Here is a 24030-nt window from a genome sequence, read left to right on the forward strand (position 1 = left end):
TGAATTTTATATATTTTTGGCTCAGCAATTTATAAATTTATTCTAGTAATAAATCTATGAATTTATTCTGAATAAATAACCACACATGAGCCTGAAGATGTAGCTACTAGACTATTCATCAATAGATTGTCTATAAAAACAAAAAGATGAAAACAATCCAAATGTTAAAAAAATATATATGGGGGAATTGATTAAATTACAGTTTACCCACATACCCATTAAAATGACAAGAAACAATATTCGAAGACATGGAAACTAATCATATGGTTACAGGTCATTAGCAGTAGATAAAATTTAAAATATATACACTAGTGTATAAAATAAAATACCAGTGTATAAAAATGTATATACACCATAAAATGTATACATTATTTAAAACATATACACCAAACTATGCCTGAAGAATACAGACTGAAAAGATATGATTGAAAACAGACCAAACAGGGAAAGACAGAAATCAGCACACGATTACAGGGCCACAGGAAGGCTATGGATTACGGATAGAGAGTAGCGGAAGAAAAAGCTCAGGAGTAAAAACAAAAACAAATGTAAGTTAGGAAAACATTAGTTTGAAGGAATGAAGGATTCTAAGGGTAAAAACAAAACAATACAAAATTAGACCTTCTGTATTATCAGCTGATGGCTTCTTGGTTGAGACCTCGATTTGCTTTCATAGTCCAGGATAATGCAAACCTGAGTCGTTAGTTATGCCTTTTATACTTAAGTTGCACCTCGTTTTATCAGTGGGAATTGAGTCTACTACTTTTTCATAGATTTACATTTGTTGAGACTTGATGTCTTCCTCAGAAGCAAATATCGGTTGAAGGTCCACATGGCCGGTACTGCCAAACAAATTGTCCTGCCATTGTGATGTATTAACCTCGCTTGATATTTTAATGAAGATGTAGCACTGCCTTACGAGCATCTCATTGCAACGAAGCATTTAGAGGTTTTCTCTTTCAGGATATGAGGGCATGAGTTAATTCTCTTCTTTGAGCCATTTGGCCATTTCATTTTTGGGACACAGGATTTTGACTGGTTACTGGGCTGACTGAGGACTGGCCCCCTTTCTACAATGCTATGAAATGTTTCGTGTTTTTGGTACAGTTCCTATTTTTCCTGGAGTTGTTTCATTAACTTGTGAATTTCCACTCTTGGCTTACACAGAGTTTAAAAGAACTATGTTTTATAACCCAACATGTACTTAAAAGGAGATATAACGTCCCTGCGTACTAATAATTTTTTTACTACTTCTTTTCTGTACACTTCATATTGACTTTTTTTCTTCTTTCGAGTATCATAATAAATTCACAGATGCTCACAGACTCACCCAGCTCAATTAAGATAACTCATATCAGTGGTTCTCAAAGTGTGGTCTCTAACCAGCAGCAGCAGCAGCAGCAGCAGCAGCTTCACCTGGGAACCTGTTAGAAATGCAGGTCCTTGTCCCCATCCCCCAGGCCTACTGAATCAGCAATTCTGGGAGTGGGCTCAGCAGCGTGTGTTTTAACATTTCCAGGTGGTTCTGACGCCCTCTCAAGTATGAAGATGGCGATACTTAAAATTGTCATGACACGGCCCGGCCCGGGGAACCCACTCTGAGTTTCGTCGCAGATATTTTTAAAAAGCATCTGTGCTTTCCGGGAACAGTAAGATATTCCAAATTCAAAGGGATATTTTCCCCCCTCCCTTCCCTCAGATGCTCAATCAGCTACTCTCCGAGGAGTTCTTTTTCCATGTAGTGAAATGAGAGAACAAAATCCTGGTGTTAGCAATGTTCACATGCGTTGGGGGTGATCCAAAGACGAGCTGCTGGTGTTGGGCCATGTTTAATGAGGGAGCTGGAAGGCCCTGTACTCACACTGACCTTTTTTCCCTCTCATTTAACGCAGCACTCGATCCTGCTTTACTTACAGGATAAGGGTTCTTTGAAAACTAAAATGTTTTACTGTGTTGACGACATGGAGCTTACCTTCACGGTTTCTTTTTCAGGCAAAGTTACCCAAACTCTTCATTTTAAGAAAGTTAAGTTAGACCACATTCCCTTCTCAAAAGGTGATTCTTTTGCAGATCCTGTTTCAAGAGGCCGAACGTACCGTGTTGGGAAGAGATGGGGACCGGGGGGGACGCTGAGCTTCTCTCTCCCCCTCCTGTGGACAGCGGGGAGGCGTCAGGGGGAGCGCTGCTTCCTCAGCCCTGGAAACCCCCGTCGCTGGTCTGGTTTTCATTATCAAAACGTAGCATCGGCTTATTTGTATTTCACTGCAATTAGTACGGCCATCGCGACGTTTTCTCTACCAGGAGATTCTGGTAAAGGATGCTGCTCAGAAGGGAATTTTGTGTTTTTTTCTCTCTCCTTCTCTCCACGCCGCCTAGTGTGTGTGCGAGATTGTTCATTTATTCCTTCGTAATCGTGGAAGCCTCTGGGTTAGAATACAGGGAAGAGTAACGTAATCTTCTTGGAATGCAGCAAACCCTGCGATGGAATGGGGAAGGTGGGGAGCCCACCGTCCAGTCCTCGGAAGGACACGACCGATCACTGCGCGTCTACGGTAATGTCCCCGGACCCCAACCCAAATCGGATGTTCGTCCAAAATGAGCTCTGGGATGGGGGAGGAGGTGAAGGGTGGGGGGAGGACACGTGAGGGTCAGTGAAGACCTGGCCCATTCTGAAGAACCTCAGATCTCTATGTGCTTTCCCCCGCGTTAATAGACTATTAGTTTTATTACATTTTAACAACACTGAACTATGTATTTGAAGTAGGGAGCCTTTAACCAACACCACTTATCAAATAATCAAGTGCAGGCAGGCGTCAATCGTCCTCCATGGCGCAAGGGAGGAATGAGTATTTGCTTTCCGGGTGGACCGACTAAGCCGACCCCCACACTTTATCGTGTCGGAGATGCACAACGGTGCAGAGAAACGCCGCCAGAAACGCTCGGACAGCGAGGAGAAGGACTTGTGCTCAGAAAGGAGAGCAGGTTCAAGTTTACCTGGAAAACGACTTTGGAAACTCAGTGGACTGCTTTATGGCTCAGCTTGGTTTAGTTGGGTTGGCAAAAATGCCCTCTTCCAACGTCACTAACGATGTAGAGCTAAATGTACGAGGCAGATTTGAGTTTTTGGGAGACAATGTAAAAGAAAAAAAGTCACTGTATAATTGTTTTTATTTGCTACTATATCTGGGAATAAATTTTTAAAGCAGACCTTGTACATCTGTGGCACACTAACAGTTTATAAAGGATTTTTGCAGGCATCATCTTAATTATCCCACAGCTAAAGAAGCCAGGCTGTTTTTCTTCTGTGACATATAGAAAATCGAGGCTCAGAACGATTCCACGTCCTGCCCGTGGCACACAGCTAGCTTAACAGCAAGGCTGGTCCCGGGATCCAGTTCTTCTGATTGCTTGTCCGAGTCTCGCTACCAACCAAATGCATCTTTACTGTTACCATAACTAGGGGAATATGAGTGAAATTCCTTCATTCAAATGCAAAGTAAATACATACTGTGGACCGGGCACTAGAGAAAAAAACACCTCTACATATTTCACAACTTGCAAAGCTGGTTCGGTTGCAAAGATGGTGCTGGTTCATGTCTAGCACTTGAAGTTCTTTTTATTCTGTGATATTAGGATGTTACGTATGGCTCAAAGGTGAGTTGAAGTCCATGCTCCTCTTCTTCCCCGTTGAGTTATGTTTGTGGCTTGAACCAAAGTTCCTCGCCTGTCATCAGGTTAGTTAAACGGTCTGCGAATGGGCTGTAGGCGGCGGGTCTGATGGAACCCAGGGCAGCATTGCTGGAGAGAGCGGAGAGAGCAGGGCAAGTCCCGCTCTTGGGCGTGGACTTCGGGGGACAGCTCTCTGCTCTCCGTGTCCCCAGATGGTGGCAGCAGAAAGTTGTAGAAGCTGGCCGTAGTTCGGAAAGTCCTGTTCTGAGGCTGCTTGAGACTCGCTGTGCTTCGTTTCGGTTTGAGATCACATCGAAGTGCCGATTCCTTCTTTAAGAGTTGACAGTTAAGCGCGTACTGAGCGTACTGAGCGGACGATCAGGTCTTTCTCCTCTTAGGAGGTCACCCGAGAGGAACAAAGACACCTGCTCCTGGCTGTGCGCCAGCTGCACTTGTCATAGCCCAAGCCAGAAACAACCCAGATGTCCATCGACAGGGGAATAGACCAACGAATTGTGGACTATCCATCCCTGCCATGGACTATTATTTAGCCAAAAGGGAGTGAGCTATTGATACACACGACACAGGTGAATATCGAAATAATTACGGAAGGAGATTATGTACTTACAATTCCGTTCATCTAAAATTCTGAAAAATGCAAATAAATCTGTAGCGGAAAAACACAGGTCCTCTGTTACCTGGGAATGGGGAGGTGACAGGGTGGGACAGGAAGTGCCCTTTGAGAGTGGTGGCTATGTTCACTACCTGGTACGCATCCGTCAAAACGTATCACGTCGTGCACTTTAAACTTGTGCGGTTTATGGAATGGCGATTATCCTGAGATAAATCTGTAAAGAACCACACTGTGGTATTTTTCTGTTTCTAAAAGTCCCTTGTTTTTTTTCCTGACGCCACCCCATTGACTGTCTTTTTTAACACAGAGTTTATTTTTTAGAGCAGTTTTGGGTTCTCAGCAAAACTGAGTGGAAAGTACAGAGACTTTCCAAATACCTCCCGCCCCCACGCACGCACGGGCTCCGCATCCCTCACCCGACGATACCTGTGCCACAGTGACGGGCCCGCGCTGACACGTTGGTGTCGCCCGAAGTCCCTGGTTTACTCTCGGGTCCCTTCTTGGTGTTGCGCCCTCTGTGGGCTTGGACAAACGTGTGGATGCACATGCGTCCATCATTACAGTGCCACGCAGGACAGTTTGAACGCCCCGTGCTCCACTTACTTGTCCCTCTCTCCCGAACCTCTGGCAACCGCCGATCTTTGCATGTCGTAGTTTTGCCTTTTCTGGAACGCCACGCGGTACGTGGCCTCCTCGGATCGGCCGCTTCCTCTGAGTTATATGCATTTAAGTTTCCCGCCTGTCTTATCGTGACTTGACAGCTCGTCTCTCTTTAGCGCTACATAACATGTAATCGTCTGGATCTGCCACCGTTGATTGATTTGCTCACCTACCGAAGGATGTCTTGTCGGTTTCAGATTCTGACAATTACGAAAAAAAAAAAGCTGCTTTTTTTTCAGAGTCTCAGCTGGGCCTTCTTCGAGGAGGGCCCTTAACTCTAGAATATTCTGCTTACATTCATTGCGTCCTTTCTCATCAATCATGGCCAAGGACGCGGGCCCAGAGCCACGAGCCAGGGAAACAGTATGGGAGGAAGGCCACTTGGTGTCATGGAACGGGGGTCCACCAGGGAGTCAGACAGACATGGGTGATGCCCTGTCTCCTGTCGGCTAAGTCGTGCCAGAAAGAGTCTTAGCTTTCTAAACCTCAGTTTCCTCGCTTGTAGGATGGAGACCCTAAAACTGACTCTCCGGGTTTGTCAGGAGGACCGAAGGAGAGGGACGTTCAGGGTCCCACACACGTCAAGAGCCATAGTCGCTTCTCTTTTCTCCCACGGATTGTGCCGGGGGCATCCGGTTGCCAGAGAAATCTGAGATTTCCTTGGGACATTTTTAGGATGATTGAAGCAATGGCATTTGGGGTTCAAGATGGTGATTTTGCGGGGTCGGCAAATGATGAAGGGTGTGTGCTTGCTCTTGCAAAGAAGTAAAATAGAGCTCGTGAATAGGAGATGCCGAGAACCGGGGAAGGCAGACAGCATGGCTGCTCCTGCTTTAAATTTTTTTGTTTTTTTTTTTACTGAGGTACATTTTGCATCAAGTACCTACATCGTTAGTGGACGGTTCAGTGGATACACCCATGTAACCATCACCCAGATAAAGACACGGGACATTTTCTGAAAGTTCCTCTGGGACCCATTTCGCAGGGGCGCCTTTCATTAGAGTCAGCCATCCACCCGACTGAGAGCTCCGTGGATTAGTTTTACCCGTGTTTAGACTTGGATTCATATTGGTACACGCTATTAGCTTTCTAGCTGCTGCTGGAACAAATTACCACAAACTTAACTGAAGAAAACAACAGAAATGTGTTATTTTACAGTTTTACGTGTTAGAAGTTCAACAAGGTGCTCTCAGTGGGTCAATGTCAAGGTGTCGGGAGAGCTGGGTTCCTCTCTGAGTCTTTGGGGTGAAATCTCTTTCTTTGCCTTTATCTAGAGACCACCACACTCCTTGGCTCGTGGCGCCTTCTCCTTCTGCAAAGTCAGCAACGGTGCTTCTCTGAGCGTCCTCTGTGGTCACGTACCCCACTGACCACCGCCCGGAAAGTTCCCTGCTTTTAAGGGCTCGTGTAACCCAGAATGATCTCCCCATCTCGAGGTCCGTAACCTTCAGGACACGAAGGCCCTTTTGCCATTTATTACAGAGATTTGAACCTGGACATCTTCGAGGGGATGTTCTCCCTACCACAGCGCTCTTGCAAGCAGAATATTTCTACGATTCATCCGCGTTGTTGTGTGTGTCAGTAGTTTGTTGTTCTTATTGCCGATCAGTATCCGGGGTATGAAACCATCACAGTTGCATGTCTGTTCTGCTGATGGGCATTTGGGTTGTTACCAGTGTTTGACTATTATGAATAAAAGTTCATTCTTATATTTATGTTTTTTGTTTTTTTTATTTCCCTTGGGAAGATACGTAGAAGAATCGCGAGATCACGGGGCAGTTGCATGCTTGACTTTTCACGTGGTTTTTGGTCATTCGCATTTCTTCTCTTCCGAGGCGTGTGTGTCAGTGTTCTGCGCATGTTTTGTTTTTGCGAGGTTGGCCGTCTTGTCAGTACTGGTTTGTAGATGGTCTTTCCAATGCTCTAAAAAGAAGTCTTTCATCAGATGTATATATCGCAATGTTTTCTCTCAGTCTGCGGCTTGCCTTTTTATTTTCGTAATGGTTTCTTTAGTGAACGAAAGTTTAAAATTTCGATGAAGTCTTTAAAAAGTGACTAGTGAGTGTTTTTTGTTTCTTATCTAAAAGCTCATTCCTTACATCACAGTCATGAGGATATTCTCCCGTATATATATATTTTTTTTCTGGAAACTTCGTAGTTTTAGCTTTTATGTTTAGGAGTTCATTTTTGTGTAGAGTGCGTAGAAGATGTTATAGTCAGCTTTTTTTGTCTGTATAGATAGTTATTCAGCATCACTTGTCAAAAGACTTTTATTTCCTTGTTGAATTCCACTGACAATTTTTTTCATAAATCAATTAACCAAATATGTGTGTATCTATTTCTGGAGTCTATTCCATTGGTCTACTTGCCCATCCTTGGCCAATACCACACAGTTTTAAAAATTGTACTTTTATAGGAAGTCTTGAAATCAGGTAGTGTAACTTTATTCTCCTTTAAGATGATTTTGCGTACTGTAGGTCAATTTTGGGTTTAAGTCACCGTCGTAGGTTGAATTATGATCTCCCCAAATTATATAGAAGTCCCAACCCCTCCTGACCTTATTTGCAAATAGGGTCTTTGTAGATATAATCGAATTAGGGAGGGTGAGAAGAGATATAGACAAAGACACAGAGAAAAAGGCCATGCAAAGCCGAAGGCAGAGATCAGGGTGGTGCATCTGCAAACCAAGATAAGCAATTATGTCCCCATCTCAAGGTCAGTTAACCTTCACCACATGAAGGCCCTTTTGCCGTATTATTACAGAGATCTGAATGCCAGATATTGCCAGCAAACTGCCAGAAGCAAGGGGAGAGGCTTAGAGTAGATTCTCGCTCACAGCCTTTGGAAAGAGCCAACCCTAGGTACGTGCACTTCCGTTTTGGACTTCTGGTCTCCAGAACGGTGAGGGGACACGTTTCTGTTGTTCTAACTACCTAGTTTGTGGTACTTTGCCATGACAACTCTAGAAAACTAATTCGGTCTCTGAAACACAACTGAAACTCACATGAGCAGTAAGGAAATGACTTTCAGGTTGAAGGGCTCCTGGTGAGATCCACGTGAGGTTTGAGGTATTAGAATTAGGCTCGATTGTAAAGGTCAGAAACCCTCCAAATAGAGGTTACACAGGAAGGACATGCTGTTTTATTTTTTTCTCACGTTGGTGTTATGCCAGGTTTGGTTGGTGCGATGGCTCCGTGATTCAGGGATCCAGGATCCAACCATTTTTGCTGCCATCCTCAGTGCATGGCTTCTACCTCATGGTGTGGAATCTAGCTTCATGCCTGCCTTCCACCCGTCAGAAAGAAACAAGGGTGAAGGCGCCTGCCGCTTTCCTTTAACGATACATTCCAGAAGTTTGTATAGGTTTCCTTTGCTGGAAACCTACCGTCACATGACCACTCCTCCAAGGGAGGCTGGGAAATATAATCTTTATTCCAGGAATCCATGCACCTACGTAGTTATTACTAACTAGAAAGGGGAGATCTGATATTAGGAAACAACTAGAAATTTCTTCCACGGGGTGTCTTTAGCGGAAGGTTAGGGGTCTTACAGGTGATTGGCTAAAAGACTTGAGGGGGAAAAAAGAAAGGTCTGGAAATAAATACTTGAAAGTTTAGAAATGTTAGTTAGAACCTTGAGAGGGGATGAGAAGGTGCAGCAAGAGTGTAGAGAAGAAAAGTCAAGGTGAGAGCCGTAGGGGGCCCCCTGAGTTTAATTATACAGGCGAAGATTCCACAGGGTCCTGAGAAGTGGGAGGTGGTTAGATGGGCATTCAGGAAGGTTTTAAGGAGAGACTCTACACTCAACAGCGTACAGGGGAAAGAGATGCCAACTAAGATAAAGAGCTAGTCCTTTAAAATGTAAGACGCTGTGATTGTCCTGTTTCAGAATAATAAGATACCTCAAGTCTTTTTCTGGAGGGAGACCATGCAACCAAATGACCTTCTGGAAACCGAAATGTGTATAAATCCCAGTGTAAGGATGTTCTAGTTAATTTAGGTTCAGGGCTGGAGAAAGACACAGCTCCCCACATCTCCTTAGGAGGGGCAAAGCTACACCTGAACGCCGAGGTCGCTTCTCTTTGTCGTAATGGTCAGGTGGCCGGGGACCATAGGAAGCCAGCCAGAAGGCTCCAGGGACTAAGGGTTTCACTTTTGCCTTTTGTAGGTCCTGGTGAAGGAATCGAGATGAACGCAGAGTGGAACCATGTGCGTGTGCGAAGAGCTAGGTAGGAGAGTGTTAACTGTAGCATTGCTAGCAACAGAGAAATGTCACGACTGTCTGTCACCTGAAGAGTGGGCAAACAAACTGCACTGTTGTCATTCAATGGGATGCTATTTGGCACATGAAATGAATAAACTAGATCTGCGTGTATCAACAAATGTGAAAACAAAGCATGTAGCAGCGTGAAAATAATTGTGTGAATTAAAAACACACAAATAATACTATACATTTTTATGTAAACATATAAATATTATTTAGGTAAAAAATGACATGGACTAGGAGGGGACTTACCAAATTTATGGTAATGTTTATCTCTGAGGAGGGAGGGAGATAGGACCGGGAAGGATGAAAAAGGGGATTTCGACTTTGCATTGTTCTATTTCTCTTATTAAGAAATACTTGAAGCATATGAAAAAGTGGTCAGTTTAATGACGTATTGGGGGAAATGTAAATGAAAGCCATAAGAAGAAAAAGAAGAGAAAGAGCCTGTAGTCAGATACCGGTATACACTCACCAGAATGGCTAAATTTAACAAGCGTAATGATATCATATGTTGACACGGATCTGGAGCAGCTGGAAGTCTTACACATTGAGGGGAGTGTGGATTCATTCGGGCACTTTGGAAACCCGTATCTTCGCAAGCTAAGCATAGGCCCAGCCTGTGTCCGAAATTCTCTCCCGGGTATAAACCCAAGAGAAGTGAGTATGCATGCGTATCAGCATCTTTCCGTACCTTTGCCAATGACTAGAGATAATCAAACCAATTTGGTTATTTCACTTCTGGGTATATATCTTAGAGACTCTTCATCATGCACGCAAGGACGCAGGTGCAAGCATACTCATTACCTCACTACTTACAGGAACAACAACAAAATAACAATGTCCACTGGCTGGGAGGTAGATTAACACTGCAGTGATATGGATGAAGCTCACGGACAGGCCGGATGTAACAGAGGACACGCAGTATGGTTTTGTTTATAGAGGTTTAGATATGCAAAACTCATTCTTGGTGACAAAATTCCGAATAGGCGTTACCATAGGTGTTACTTATGGGGTGCTAGTGACCGGAACAAGGCATAGAGACCAGACCCTTTTGGGGTGATGCTAAAATAGCCACCTGTGGCGAGTGGCTGCAGCTTTGGGCAGCACAAGGGGGGAGTCGGTCACGCCCGACTGGTCGGTCCCCTGCCAGGCGGCTGGGCAGGGTGGTTCATTAGTGTGGACACGACAGACGCCAGGTAGGCTCTGCACCTGTACGTTTGGTTGGTCGTTTCTTCCCGTAATAAGCTGCTCCGGACTCAAGTTGGGACTGGAGGGACCGCCCAGGACCGTCGTCAGGCCCAGGCCCGGGTCTGGGAGCGACTGAGGTTCGCAAACACGTGGGCTCCACCGACTTGGGCCGCTCTCGGCGTCCACCGGCCCACAACCCTTAAGCCCGTGGGGGAATTGGGGTGGGGACTCTCGGGGCTCCCACGGCTTCTGGCTGCTTTATTCTCCGCAGCGAACCCGGGCTGCTCAGCTTTTCCATTTCGCAGATGAGGAAACTGGGGCTCGAGTGAGTTGGGGGCCCCCGCGGGCAGCAGCGGAGCTCCGGCGCGACCGCAAACTCCTCCGGGCTCCGGCGACGCCCAAGACGCTGTCGCGGGTCGCGTTGTCAGGGCGCGCGGGGAAAGCGGCGGGTAAATATTTGGGGCTGTAGCCTGGGCTCCGGCCACTTCTCGTCACTGCGGTTCGGGCGCGTGGCGAGGGCGGTGCCTGGGCGACAGGGGCGTCGCCCGCATGGCTGCTGGGACCCACCCGCCCGGCCCCGCCCCGCCCCGTCCCGCCTCCGCCCGCGGCTATAAGGCGGCGGGGCCGCCGTGGCGACAGCCGGGGAAAGAGCGGGTTGCGCACGGAGCAGCGAGCCGCGCGGCCGGAGCGCCACTGGGGGACGGCGACAGGCGGAGCCGGAGCACCCCAGCCTCGGGCGGGAGCGCGGCACCCCGGGCCGGCGCGGTCACCTGGGCTAGCGAGCACGGTCCCCCGGCCGGCGCGGTCCTCGGCCAGCGCGGTCCTCGGCCAGCGCCTCGCAGGACCCTCCGCCGCGCGCGCGGCGCCCAGCCCGCCCATGAAGCCGCCCGCCGCGCAGGGGCGCCCCGCGGCTGCCGCGGCCGCCGGTGAGTGGGGGTCCCCGTAAAGCTCTGGCGCTAGAGGCTGGGGGCGCGAAAGAAGGGCGAGGCCGCGTCCCCCCTGGCTGCCCCCCATTCGGGGCTCCGCGTCCCGCACGCGCGGCGGGAGATACGGGCCGACCCAGCGTCCGCGCCCCGGGGAGCGGGCGGCAGCGGGCGGGAGCGCGTGGGGAGCGGGCGTGCGCCCCGGGGAGCGCGTGGGGAGCGGGCGTGCGCCCCGGGGAGTGGGCAGGAGCGGGCGGGGAGCGGGCGTGCGCCCCGGGGAGCGCGTGGGGAGCGGGAGTGCGCCCTGGGGAGCGGTCAGGAGCGGGCGGGGAGCGGGCGTGCGCCCCGGGGAGCGCGTGGGGAGCGGGCGTGCGCCCTGGGGAGCGGTCAGGAGCGGGCGGGGAGCGGGCGTGCGCCCCGGGGAGCGCGTGGGGAGCGGGCGTGCGCCCTGGGGAGCGGTCAGGAGCGGGCGGGGAGCGCGTGGGGAGCGGGCGTGCGCCCCGGGTCCCGCGGCCCCTGGGGACCACCCCGGCCGGGCCCACTGGCAGGACGGCCTTCGGGCCACACTTGGCGGGCGGAGGCTCAGCGTCCCGCTCTCTGAAGGGGGCTCGACAACGGCCCGCGCTCCGGGGGGCGCGGGGTCACGGTCCCCAAAGGCCAGCAGCCGGCCGCGACCACGTGGCTGTCATGGGCCAGCGCGCGGCCAGGGCGAGCGGCGCCCGGGGGTGGGGGGTGGCGGCGGCCCCTCGCGGCCCCGTCGCCTGAGCCCACGGCCCGCGCCCGCAGCCCCGGCCCTGGACTCGGCGGCGCCCGGGGACCTGACGGACGCGCTGTGCGAGTTCGACGCGGTGCTGGCCGACTTCGCGTCGCCGTTCCGCCAGCGCCGCTTCCGCTACGAGGAGCACCTGGAGCGCATGAAGCGGCGGAGCAGCGCCAGCGTCAGCGACGGCAGCGGCCTCAGCGACTCGGAGAGTAAGTGCGCCCCGCCCCAGGGGAGGGGACCCCTGGGGACGCCCGGGACCCGCGCCCCGGGGAGCGGCGGCGTCGGGGACGCGGTCCGCGGGGCTGCGTGCGGAGTCGGCGGGCTCGCTTCGTAAACTACATGACTGTCCCACCAACGGGCTGTATGTGTGCTGGAAACTAGTAATAAAATAAAAGGCAAAAAAAGAAGAAAAAAAAGGACCCTAAGGCTTACTGCCCCTCTAGCATGCTGGGGGAGTTGTCTCCAGCGAGGTGGGCTGGTCGGGGCAAGACCCCAGGGCGGCATATTCCTGGGTAAGCGGGTCCACCTGCCGCCTGCAGGTGTCACGGGGCAGGAGCGGGTGAGCCGCTTGCTCGGGCTCAGCCGGGCAGGACTCCTGGGACCGAAGCCACAGTCGCCTGGCCCGCCCTACCCTCCTCTCCCCTGTCGGCAGTGACTTCTCAGAGGATTTGGAGCAAGTGCCACAGGAATGGGGGTGGGAGGGGCCGTGCGGGGGGCGGGGGTGGGGTGGGCGCAGTACCGAAATATTTGTGAAACCGGGAACGGTTTCGTAAGCTGCTGTTCTTGGGATTTTTGAAATAACTTCGTGCACTTTCGTTTGGCCCTGAGCTCCCAGACTTGCCACTCCATCGCAGAGGGCTTTCAAAGAGCCCTGGCACTGCCGAGGCTCAAGTGTTTTAGCAAGAGTCTCTCTCCCTTCCCCGCAGGCCGTCAGGGGGCGGGTCGCTTCCACTCCCGGCTCAGGCCGGATGGGGAGCCAGAGAGCAGATGGGCAGGCGGTGCTGACTTCCACTGTCTCTTCCTCCTAAATGATCTCAGAAGAGACACAGCTCCCCCCCCTCACCCCCCAGGAACTCAAACGCCCTGTAAGGATTACGGATATCTGTTTAGGTGTCAAACAGCCAATCTGGTGACTTTTCAGTATTATATGATTGCTGGTTTTCAAATTGTGGATCGCTCGTTATATTCCAAAGTGAATTTGAAGTAATTCTGGGTTATTCGCTCCCCCTAGGTGGGTCACAAGCACGAATGTCTCTCCCTTTGCTGCCCTTGACGCTGGAAGTAAAAACAATGGCTTTTCTTTGTGATCATCTTCTTTTGAAATCTGAAGCTCTTCCTTGCTCCCCCGCAAAGGTTCATTAGCTGTCCTCCTGAAGAGGGGTAAAGGACACTTGCCACCCTGTGTAGGGTCTGAGTCAGAAACCTGAATTCCAGCTTGACTATTTTTGGCAGCCCTGCCCAAGGGTTATATCTAATTGTAGCTTTGAGGTGAAAGGGAGCGGAATAGTGCTCTGTTAATTTTCCGTTTTGTAGTTTTGGATTTTGTTGCTAATGACCAGACTGCTTATTTCTATTTCAAAGGGAAGTCTAAAAATTTTTTGAACTTTGTCTCAATATCTGTGGCCAAATTGAAGTCTGTCTTCTGCTGGGGCACAGAGCAAGTGATTCATCAAGGGCAGATTCTCTCCTCCACCGGAAAGAAGGCTGGCTCCGCCTGTCCAGTGCTGCTCTCTTGGGAAGAGCAGTTCCTTTCTGAACCACGGCCGCGTTTGGCTAGACTACTGTCCCAGCTGGCCCATTCATGGGCGACTGCACTTCCCTCTGGACAGTGTTTCAGATCTGGGGGCTGTTCTCAGGGGGCTCGCAGCAAAGACACGCGAAACACATTCCTAATGGTTCTGGGGAGATATTTGGAAAATCGTCTGTTGTAGTTTTTCTTAGGATATATGTGTGTGTTTTGCTTTCTGCTTTTGTTGTTAACCATTTAACCTTTAGTTTGGTGGTTAGAGAAGTAATGCAGGAGGTGTAAGGAAGGCTCCGATGGCATACATGTGTCTTTTCTATAAAGGAGTAGTTTGTCCTCCACAGACTGATTGGAAATAGTCTTGGCAGAAGCAGTGTGTAGCTAAATAGTAATTTCTTAAGGAAGCATCATACGCGTATCTTAATTACTGCCAAGGATTGAACACAGACATTTGTTACACGCATCTGTCTGTTCGATGCTTTTCTGTGGAAGAGAATGTTTGAGAGAGGTCGATCCTACTGAATTTCGTCCACTGAAAGGGAGACACATCAGGATAATGAAAATAAGAGCTGGTCACTTTTGCCAAGCCCATGCTGTGCTTACCCTGATCACTGATTTGCTCGTACCATTAGTGATCTCCTGGCTGTGGTCGAAATGTGTTAGCGCACACGGTCCCTACCCCCGTCCTGTAAGGTGGGCACCATTGTCTCCATTTTCCTGATGCATGAGCAGAGCCACGTGGGCTCTCTTTAAACCCTTGCAATGTTACCAGGGATGGCTGGCTGGAATGGGAGCCAGGTCCCCAGGAATAGACTTGAAGTCCCATTGGACCTAGATCCAATGGTGGTGGTTTGAAGGAGCCTCTTCAAGACGGTGGTCATCTGGGCAGGGAGGGGGAGCCCAGGCAGAGCATTGCCAGGGCCTTGGGCCGTGAGTGGGGGCCTCAGCTTCTCTAGCTGTAACATTGAAAGGATGCTATTTAATAGTGCAGTTAGAAACAGCCATAAGCTCATGATTGGAAGAAAATAGCCGCTTTGTTTAATATTTTCGAGGAACCATCGAAATACATGCACCATTGCTATAGGACACAGATCAGATACGTTTGAGCCAGCATCTTACATGAAAATGAAACATGAAACTCTGAACCAAGGTTCCCTCGGTTTTCACTTTTATAGCTGTATTGCTCTGAAGATGTACCCACTGCATTCCCGTGTTTTGAAGAACCCTTCCCTTTCTCATTAAAAAAAAAAAAACATAGGTTACTTGCATCTAAAGAAGAAAAACAGACATTTCTTCTTCCTTCCAAAGATGCACGTTACCTGGGTGGGAGAGAAGAATGGATACTTTATAAGGAAATACTCCTTCCTGTTCCCACTGTCAGTGAGTCTTCCTGGGGCATGAAGGGGACCAGAATAACAGTGGCAAGATAACTTCTCACGAAGGGTGGCATTCAAATGCAGTGGTCGAAGGCTGTTCCCTTCCCCTATTGGGGTTCCGACAGGTGATCGCAGGCACGAAGAGGGGGTGGCTTTAACTGCAGCAGTAAAAGGGCAGCGTGGTTCCAACTTGATCCTCAGAAGTGCTTCTGGAATGGTAAATAAACATCTCTGGGTTGAACTTATTTAAAAAAAAAATATGTTGTTGTCTCTCAGTATTTCCAAAACTGTAAATGCTCATGATGACTTCTCGAATGTGTGTAAGATCTGAAGCCACCGGGACCAGAACCTGACCTTGTTCGAGCTTCAGAGTATGAGGAGCGAGGCGCCCCCAGGTTGTCGGGAAGCTGCGGTGGAAATTCCAGGTGGCTGACAGGTCTACGTCTGGCCACCTGGAGAGGTGTCTAGAGGGACCCAGTGGTTTTCGAGGGAAGCTGGTACAAGGGCAGTGACACCGAGGTATCCTATCCTGCTTTCAGCGAGGCTGTGGGAAGTGTGGTGTTGAGAAGGAGACTTGCCCCTCCCGCCTGCCCGCGGCAAAGGGGAGCCGGGTCCAAGCCTCCCTTTCTCAGCAAATTACTATAGTCCGCTTGCTTAAACGTGTGGGGTGGTTCTATATTTGCAGGCGCTCTGGGCAAGGTTCACGGTCTGTGGTTTTACTTCCCTCTGGACTCGCGCACATCGCCGCTAACCCTCAATTGGCGTCCTCCCCGCCCCCCACTAAAAAGGCACGTCTGCCTCTTAAACAAGCCTCTGTTTTGCAACCCGGTTTCCCAAGCTCTGTTGGTGCCCTGAAGTTGGACGTCTGTGTATTTAACATGCTCGCATTGCCTCGGATGGCGTCTTAGAGATCCTGGTCCCCTGAATTTGAGGTTCTTGGCTTCAGAGCTCTAAGTTGACTTGCCAAGGCGTTTCTCATGGGGCTCTAAGTTGCTCGTGAGATGCGCTTCGGAGCCGAGTGAAGTAGATGCGAGGCCTTAAACCATCTACTCTTGCCACCGGCCAAGATGCCCGAGGCCATCACTGTTATGTGTCTCTCGAGCCCCAGTTGATAAAAGCAGCACCTGATATTGGGGCGGGGCAGTAAAGCGTTAATATGCTATCAGCCCGGGACACATTGCTGTCATTTTCTCAGGCTAACTGGCTGTTATTCTGCAGGGAATAGAGTTCCAGGGAAGCGAAGAGAACAGGAAGTCAGGCTCCGCTCTGCTTACCTTTTAATTCACCTTTTAATTGCTCACTGCGTTGCTTCAGCGGAGTCTGTGGAATGACATATTATTTGATTAAGGGCAAGGGGAGGTCTGGGGCTTGGGGTGCCTCTTTGTCGGTGACTTGTTCTTAAAAGGTTTGTTCTGGGTGCCTCTGTGGATACTTCTCTTAAGAAATTCAGCTACTATCTGAAGAGGAGGAGGAAGGCTGGGCCCAGAACTTTGATTCTTACTCTCTGTGGTGACCCTTGCCCTCCTGGGCACCCCAGCCTCCGCTCTGCCAGGAACTTTAGAGTAAAACTATGAAAACCGTAGGTGTCAGACACGGAGTGCCTAAGTTATTCTTCTCCTAAGGCTCAGAGGTGAAGTGACTTGCACAGGGTCACACAGCTTTCACACAGCCCCTTAACTCCCACATCTTCATGGTGGCAGCTTCTGCCGGGCCCAGAGTACCTCCAGGGCTCTTGAGGTTGTCCTTGTCATCTTTTCCATGAATGATACGTGTAGAATATTACCACAGGGTGGGACTAAACCGTGGCAGATTCGATTTGAGGATGCTCAGGGTTCATTTCCTTTTGATGGTTCAACATTTTGGAGCCTGGAGTCAAGTCTGGCCCAGACTGTACACAGAGACTCACGGAAAGAGGTGCCAAGGTGTCTCCAGGAGCCGGAGTGTGAGCGAGTGTGCGTGTGTGTGTGCGTGTGTGTACCCCTCCCAACCGTGAGTGGTGTGGATGCACAGTCGCAGGAGAGTTGGGGTAGGGTAGAGATGGAGGCCCAGTCGGGGCGAGGGCCTGCACAGGGCAGGGTGCAGTGGGTGTGGTGGGGGAACTGGCCCTCCAGGGCCACGTGTTCCTGGGAGATAGAGACCCAGAGGTGTGGCCGCTGAGATCTGGGCCACCGAGTCTCCGGGTTTGACCCCCCGGGGCCAGATGCAGGGCTGATGCTCTGGGGTGTCCTTCGGAGCCAAGATAATGTGCCAAAGGCCTTGTTCTCCTTTCCTCTGGCTCAGGAGTCTGGGCACGAGGCCTGCCTCCCCGGAGCGCTCTGTGGTTTTTCCGCCTCTGAGTCTTACCTCATCTTTCTCCCACAAATTTGTGGCAATCATCCCGGCTGCTGTGTGGTGACAGACAGTCATGCTCCACTGTCTGGGGGAAAAGGCTTTCCTTTGAGAAAACCCAGATGGCTCCAGAGGTGGGCTCAGCGGACAAGGCAAGCAGAGGGCATATCCCGAGTCGCGTTCCATCGAATACAAGCGTCCTGAGAAATATTCACAGGGGTGCCACAGAAAAAGTGTCCCGTGGTCATGGGAACTTGGGCTGTCGGGCTAAAGCGGTTTCTTTATCACAGACGTCTCAGGGATGTTAAAGCAGGAACACACAGTGTTCATCTCCGAGGTGCTCAGTGTTTTCCTGATTCAGTTGATCGCACACTGCTTCTTTTCAAAGGACCAGGATTCCGAGGAGCATATTTGGGGGGAAACGTGGTGAGATCAGTAGGTGTTCAGTGTCAAAGTCCTGAAAAGTGATGTGGTCCTTTTAGGTGACCTTGGCTGGACCTTCAGAGGAAGAAAATATTGTGAGGGTCGGGCGTGTTTGGAAAAGTGGACAGGATGGGTGTGTAGGCCACAGAGGCAGGATGGTGCTGGGGCCACCTGGCAGAGGAAGGCGGGAGGAAGGGGAGCCAGGTGAGGTGCCCGAGGGCTTGTAACAGCCTTTTAGGGATGAAGATGAATCCTCCTGGGACCAGAAGCCTCTGCTTCTGAAACCCCTTTTGATTCTGGGCATATGTTTTGTGACTTAGTCCTGTTCAGTTTGAGTTAAGGGGCCCAGAGAGGGATGTTTTTGCCTCTTCCTGAGCTGGAGGTAATAGGATTAAGGGAGTGACTCCCCAGCAGGAGTGGGGGCAGGCCAGGCCACCCTGATTCAGCTGCCCTCTCTCACCTGACAAGCCTTTCCAGAGCTCATCTCTGCGGCGGCAACTGTGACTGGCTTTGTGTTTTGTTTTAACCAGGAAGACTGTTCCCTTGTGACCTCAGTGGCCACATCCTGCTTCCGTTGCCTACTCTGCCGCTGAGCCCTCTGAGTTGCTGCAGCTCAGCCAGCAGGTCCTTTCTGTGACAGCCACATGGCTGGGGTGGCCGTGGGTCGGTTGCCCCCACCCCGCCCCCTGCAAACCCCGGCCCGCCTCTTGGCGGGACTTAGAGAAACAGAATCTCAGCACTTCAAAGCTGGAAGCGACTTTAAGCTTGTTTAGACCACCTTCCCATTCTATTGATGGGTGAGCTGAGGCCTGGAGATACTGTCTTGCTCAAGAGCACCCCGATGCTTGGTAGCCGAGCTGCTTCCCTCCAGGCCCATGCAGTCTTGCTTCTGGGACCTTGCCTTGCTGTCGCTGTGCCCTTTGGGGTTGTGACAATAGAGGGAGCCATGAAATCGCTCGGAGTGTCTGAAATAGACAAGCCCCAGGAGAAGAAGCCTTCACCTCTGACCCTGTAGCTCATCCTCAGAGCGTAAGCTCTCAGGAGAACTGACGGAGATGCTTGAACAGGCAGGGAGGGTTATTAAGTCGTAAGATCCCACCTGTGTTTGTCTTGTAGGGGGTTCAGAGGGCAAAAAGGACATTTCTTAGGCAAGAGGATTTCTTGTGTCTAAGTTCCCAAGCCACCGCCACCCCATCAGCCGAGCGCTGGCTTGGCCGTCGGTCAGCCCTGGGCGGGGGGCTCCTGGGTGCTGCGGAGGAGGCCGGTCTGCTGGTGGTGACCCCGTCACACCCGCCTTTTTCAGGGAGCAGGTGTGCGTGCCTGCCTGGAGACACGTGCTCACACACACGCACGGGCACACTCTCCTGCCTGAATCATTTTGGGGCATAAATATAAAATCTGGAAATCAACCTTTTTTTTTTTTTTTTTTGAACCGTATATAGAGTTATACCTTTTGCTCCTTTCGGAGACCAACGACCGAAGACCATTCCTCACGGTTAACGTTTTCTTCGCCGACAGGTGCGGACTCGCTGTCGAGGGACAGCTTCAGCTTCAGTGACGAAAAGCTGAACTCCCCGACGGCTGCCACCTCGGCTCTGCTGTCCCCGCCCGCCACTCCGCGGAAAGGTGAGGCCCTCGGGCGGGGCTGAGCTCTTCTGCTGCCTTAGTCCCTTGCCTTCCTGGTCCCTGCCCCTTTCTTCCCCCACCACTGGCCCTGACCCATCGTTCCCAAAGGCGCAAAGCACAGGACGGTGTGAAGCGGGATTTCTCAGGGTTTTGACCAGCGTGAGAATGACATCAGAAAATTGGGGTGGCGGGGTGGGGGGGGGAGGGCACAGGAAACTAAATCCACAGGGACAGAGAACGCCTGTGGGCTCTGGGCTCTGCTCCCTCTCCTCCGGCGGCGGCGTCAGCCCTGTGCCAGATGACAGGGCTCTCCAAGACCGGCTGGTTCCAGAATGTAAACCTCAGCAGTCAGGCTTTGCAGAAGGCAAGGTTCTTTTTTATTGCATTAACTATTTAACCAATGCTTGCAGATTACCGATTTAGCGATTAAACGGGGCCGTCTTGGTGAGCCAAGCAGTGATCTAGCATGATTCGGAATAGCCCCAGCCTGTCTCTACTGTGATATTTATCTACCTAAAATGTTTTTAAAGATGCACAAGCGGTTTCTTATTTTTTTTGTAACTAATAAAGTGTCTCTAGCCAGAGAGCTGAATGTTCTATTATGGTAAACAAGAGCCCTTTTGAAAACAAAAGTTTTTTTTTTCCCCTTAAGAAACATACTTGCCGAAAATAGTTTTGCAGAATGTAAAAATGGAACATAGTTAAAAAAGAAATATGAAGAGTCATTCACTTTTCTCTCTCTGGCACTAAGACAGAATTTCCCTCTCTTTCAAAAGAGACCTTTTAAAATTCTCCATAGCAATGTAAGCAGCCACTGGGGACTCTGCCTTTGTCCCTCTGTAACGGGTCCGTTGAATGGAGAGAGACAGAGCAGTCCAGAAAGTGGCTTAAAACATGCCCAGGTCTGCTACCTGATCCTCAGAGGTAGGCTCTAAGGAAAGGGGAAAGGCCCTAGCTGGCAAGTTGACTTTAAAGCTAAGAACAATGAGACATTTGTAGCCAGCAGGGGTTAATTGATACAAATATCCAGTACAGCCTTTCGGAGAAGGCACAAATGATGAGTTCTGCAGAAAGGAGTAACATAGACCCGAAAAGCGTACGTCTCAGGGTGCAGAGGGATCAGAACCAGGATAAGGGCACGTTGGGTACCTCGCGATGAGAGGAGCCTCGCGGCACCTTCCCTGTACCACTCTGACCAGCGGCTCCTGTTCGTTTTGTGCTGGGGGGACCCTGAGGGCCGAAGAATCGTGCCGGGGTGACAGCGCAAACAAGAAAGGGTCAGAGAGAAGGGCGGCCGGGAGGACAGGATCTGGGTGTCCACGCGCGGGGCCGTGCTTACCTGGAGTGCCCGAGTCAGACCTCAGATCCTGTGGCCAGAAAACCAAAACTGGTCATCTTACTGCCTCGGCCCTCACACCCTGCTCCCCAAACCTGTGAGGCTCTGAAGGGAGATTTAGGTTGCTGGGGTGGGTGTAGGGTGGGGGGTGTGTGTGTGTGGGGGGGGGGGCAGTGACGAACTGAAAAAAAGAAAACAAGAAACACTTAGGCTGATCTTCAGAACGCGTGTTCGAGTTGACCGTGAGTAAACGCTGGAGGAGACACTTAGGGTTGGCGCAAGATCCTCTTCGCTAACGTCTCCGAGACAGAGAGATGCAAAGAGGTCACACGATTATGAGAAAACGTGGGAGCAGTCAGCTGCCTTTGATATGGGGAGATTGAACTCCGACTCTTTTTGTTTTTTGTTTTTTGTTTTTTCCCAGCCAAACTAGGAGACACGAAAGAGCTAGAGGATTTTATTGCTGATCTTGACAGAACCTTAGCAAGTGAGTACATGCCTGGTATTAAAAAATAAATCAAACAGAAAACCAACCGACACCTCTGATAAAGTGCCATAATGTTTACCAACGTGTCCGGGGGCAGGAAATTACTTCCTCATGTCTCTTTAGGTTCCCGAGCAGGGCCTTAGTGGCTCGGAAGGAGATTCCGAGGATAAGCTTGCTTTAAAGTAGACGGCGTGCCTTCCCAAACGGGGGCGCGGGCCGCCGGCAAACAACGGCGTTTTGTTAGAGAAGCGGAGAGGAAAGTAGCACAGTTGTTCTGAGCGAGGCTGGAGCCGGGCCACCGCGATGTCCTGCCAGGCCTTTCAGAGACGTGGGCTGGGGGACCCCATGAGTGTAAAGCTGCCATGCTGTGCCGGAGGGTTCCATTGCATGGGCCGGGGACGTTTTCTCGGGTTGGATCCAAGGGGCTTGGTGAGGTCCCACTTCTCTAGGGTTGGGTCCCCAAAGAGAACATTGTCTTGGGGACACCTTGCAATCAAAGACCCACGCCAAGTACAGAAAGACCTAGATTAACTATGTGAGACCTTCCCTCCCGTTTGGCTCTCACACTAATGACAGCTGGTTTTGTGTTAGGAGCTGAAGATAATCTGATCGTAACTGCATTGGGGGTGGGGGTCTGGCAGAAGGGACCCTGAGATTCAGTCTGCACACTCTGTTTCACAAGGACAGGGTTGCAGGGGTCAGAAGGACTGGCTAGAGCTTCCGAGAGAACAGTTCCAGCAGCCTGCTCTCGGGGGGCCTGGTTCAGTCACAGAGCAGGCGTGGAGAACTTTGCCCTAACCCCTTATATTTTCAGTGAAAGAGTTGATTTTCCCATAATATTTTATGCTGTACCCTGCTAAATAGCTGGGTAAAATCTGAAACATTGGATCCAAAGCTGGTTATTTAAAAAAAAAAAAAAAGCAACTGTTAATCATCACTGTTTCAGACAAACCTCGGTATTAGGGGGAGTCCTCGTGTGTCCTCTCCCTGAGGATCTGACTGCCCACAGGCCGTTCCATCCCACATCAGAAGACCAAAGCCTGTTTTGACAGAAGTCGTTGCAATCACCACACGATCCCTATTAGACCCGTGTAACAAGCCTGTCCACTTCATGCAAAGTGCGGCTGGCGGCCCAGTCACCCCAGCTAATCAGACATTCGTTATGTGCATTATGTGGGTAACCCGCCATTAACTTTGTTGCTTTGACGCCTGTCTGAGACGGTGTGAGCCGGGCCAGCCAAGCACAAGGATTATAAACTTTTGCGAGTGGATAACCTTATCTGCCCTATTTACAGGTATGTAAAAAAGAAAAAGGGAGGTTCTGGGTCCTTTCATCATCAGAGAGAAGCTGCAGAAGACTGGAGGACCTGGTAAAATCAGCTACAGAATCTGCTGCCCCAGGGGACAGAGGTGAGCACTCAGCTACCAGCGGGCTGTTCTCAGACTCGTCCTAAAGCCAGCGTGGCGGGCTCACCTCTGGGCAATTTCGGCAGTGAAACTGACTTCGTTCACCTGCTTGCAGCATGTTAGAACAGACCACCCATGCTAATCCCGTATTTTCACTTCCAATGCAGGCTCTCCTGTAATTTAAAGTGCTTATATGAAAATATTTGTAATTAATTATATATAGTTGGAAACAGTGATATGCTTTTCCCATTATAATATATTTTTGTATGCAAATAAAATCTGAACTGGAGTCCGTCTGCATTTCCTAAGTTTCCTCCCCGCCCCCCCCACCCCCACCCCCACCTGCCCGCTCTATTTTAACATATGTCCGTTCAAATAATACTCCAGGGGGAATAACATGCCTCGACTTCTATCAAGGACTTTGGTTGTCGCCAAACGGTACTAGAAAATAGGATGGTGGACTTAACGTGACCTTACCCTTGGAAGCTCGTTCAGTGCTCCAGGAGGAAACGGTGACCTGGGATTAATAGGAGATTTTGACATGAGGACTGTGGTTTCGATGGAAGTTGGGTTTCTCTTCTACCTCTGTTCTTCTCGTATTTTAGCACCGTTTTGCATGCCATGGGTTCTTCCCTTTGAGTAAGAGAAAGACTAGTTTTACCCCAAATCTAGGACTTAAATATGAGGGAACCTTGAGGCAGCTGGAGGATTTGAAAACGATGGTGGTCTTATGAGATTCGTGTACTAGGGAGGTTTAGTGGCATTGACCTTGATGCTAATGTTCGGGCAGCTTCAGTGGAGCCGGGGGGTCCGGGTGCAAGGTCTTCTGCAGGTGCAGGGTGAGCTTTGCGGGTAAAAACCAACGCCCGCCCCCAACCCCCACCTGCCTTTCATGGAGGATGCAGAGAGGCATAAACACAGGAAAGTTCATCATTTTCTTCTATGACTTTCTACGTAAAACTTCAAAGATAACCAGGCACTGGTCTGATAATCAAATCAAGTTACTTAAAAACGCTAATTTTCATGTTCTTATAGGACACAAATTTATTTTAATTTTTTCTTAATCCTGATAACTCATTTTTTTCAGCTTCAGTAAGATGTAATTGACATATAGCATTGTGTAAGTTTGTTTATTTACTTTTTATCATGTTAACTAAATTCAGTCAGTTTCAGGTGTATAATTTAGCAGTAAACATGTAT

The 24030-nt window shown here is 50.1% G+C and overlaps 1 protein-coding gene across 1 annotated transcript; it reads left to right on the forward strand.

Annotated features, from left to right (window-relative positions):
• Nucleotides 1-11294: 11294 nt before the first annotated feature.
• RGCC (regulator of cell cycle) lies at nucleotides 11295-23122 on the forward strand. The gene is made up of 5 exons (XM_036228324.1): nucleotides 11295-11343; nucleotides 12037-12312; nucleotides 19493-19600; nucleotides 21361-21423; nucleotides 22719-23122. The coding sequence occupies exons 1-5, from the start codon at nucleotides 11295-11297 to the stop codon at nucleotides 22724-22726; spliced, it is 504 nt and encodes a 167-aa protein (XP_036084217.1). The 3' UTR covers nucleotides 22727-23122.
• The last annotated feature ends 908 nt before the right edge of the window (nucleotides 23123-24030 follow it).

The sequence above is a fragment of the Rousettus aegyptiacus genome, unplaced genomic scaffold (genome assembly GCF_014176215.1).
Source record: "Rousettus aegyptiacus isolate mRouAeg1 unplaced genomic scaffold, mRouAeg1.p scaffold_m13_p_11, whole genome shotgun sequence".
NCBI classification, from domain to species: domain Eukaryota; kingdom Metazoa; phylum Chordata; class Mammalia; order Chiroptera; family Pteropodidae; genus Rousettus; species Rousettus aegyptiacus.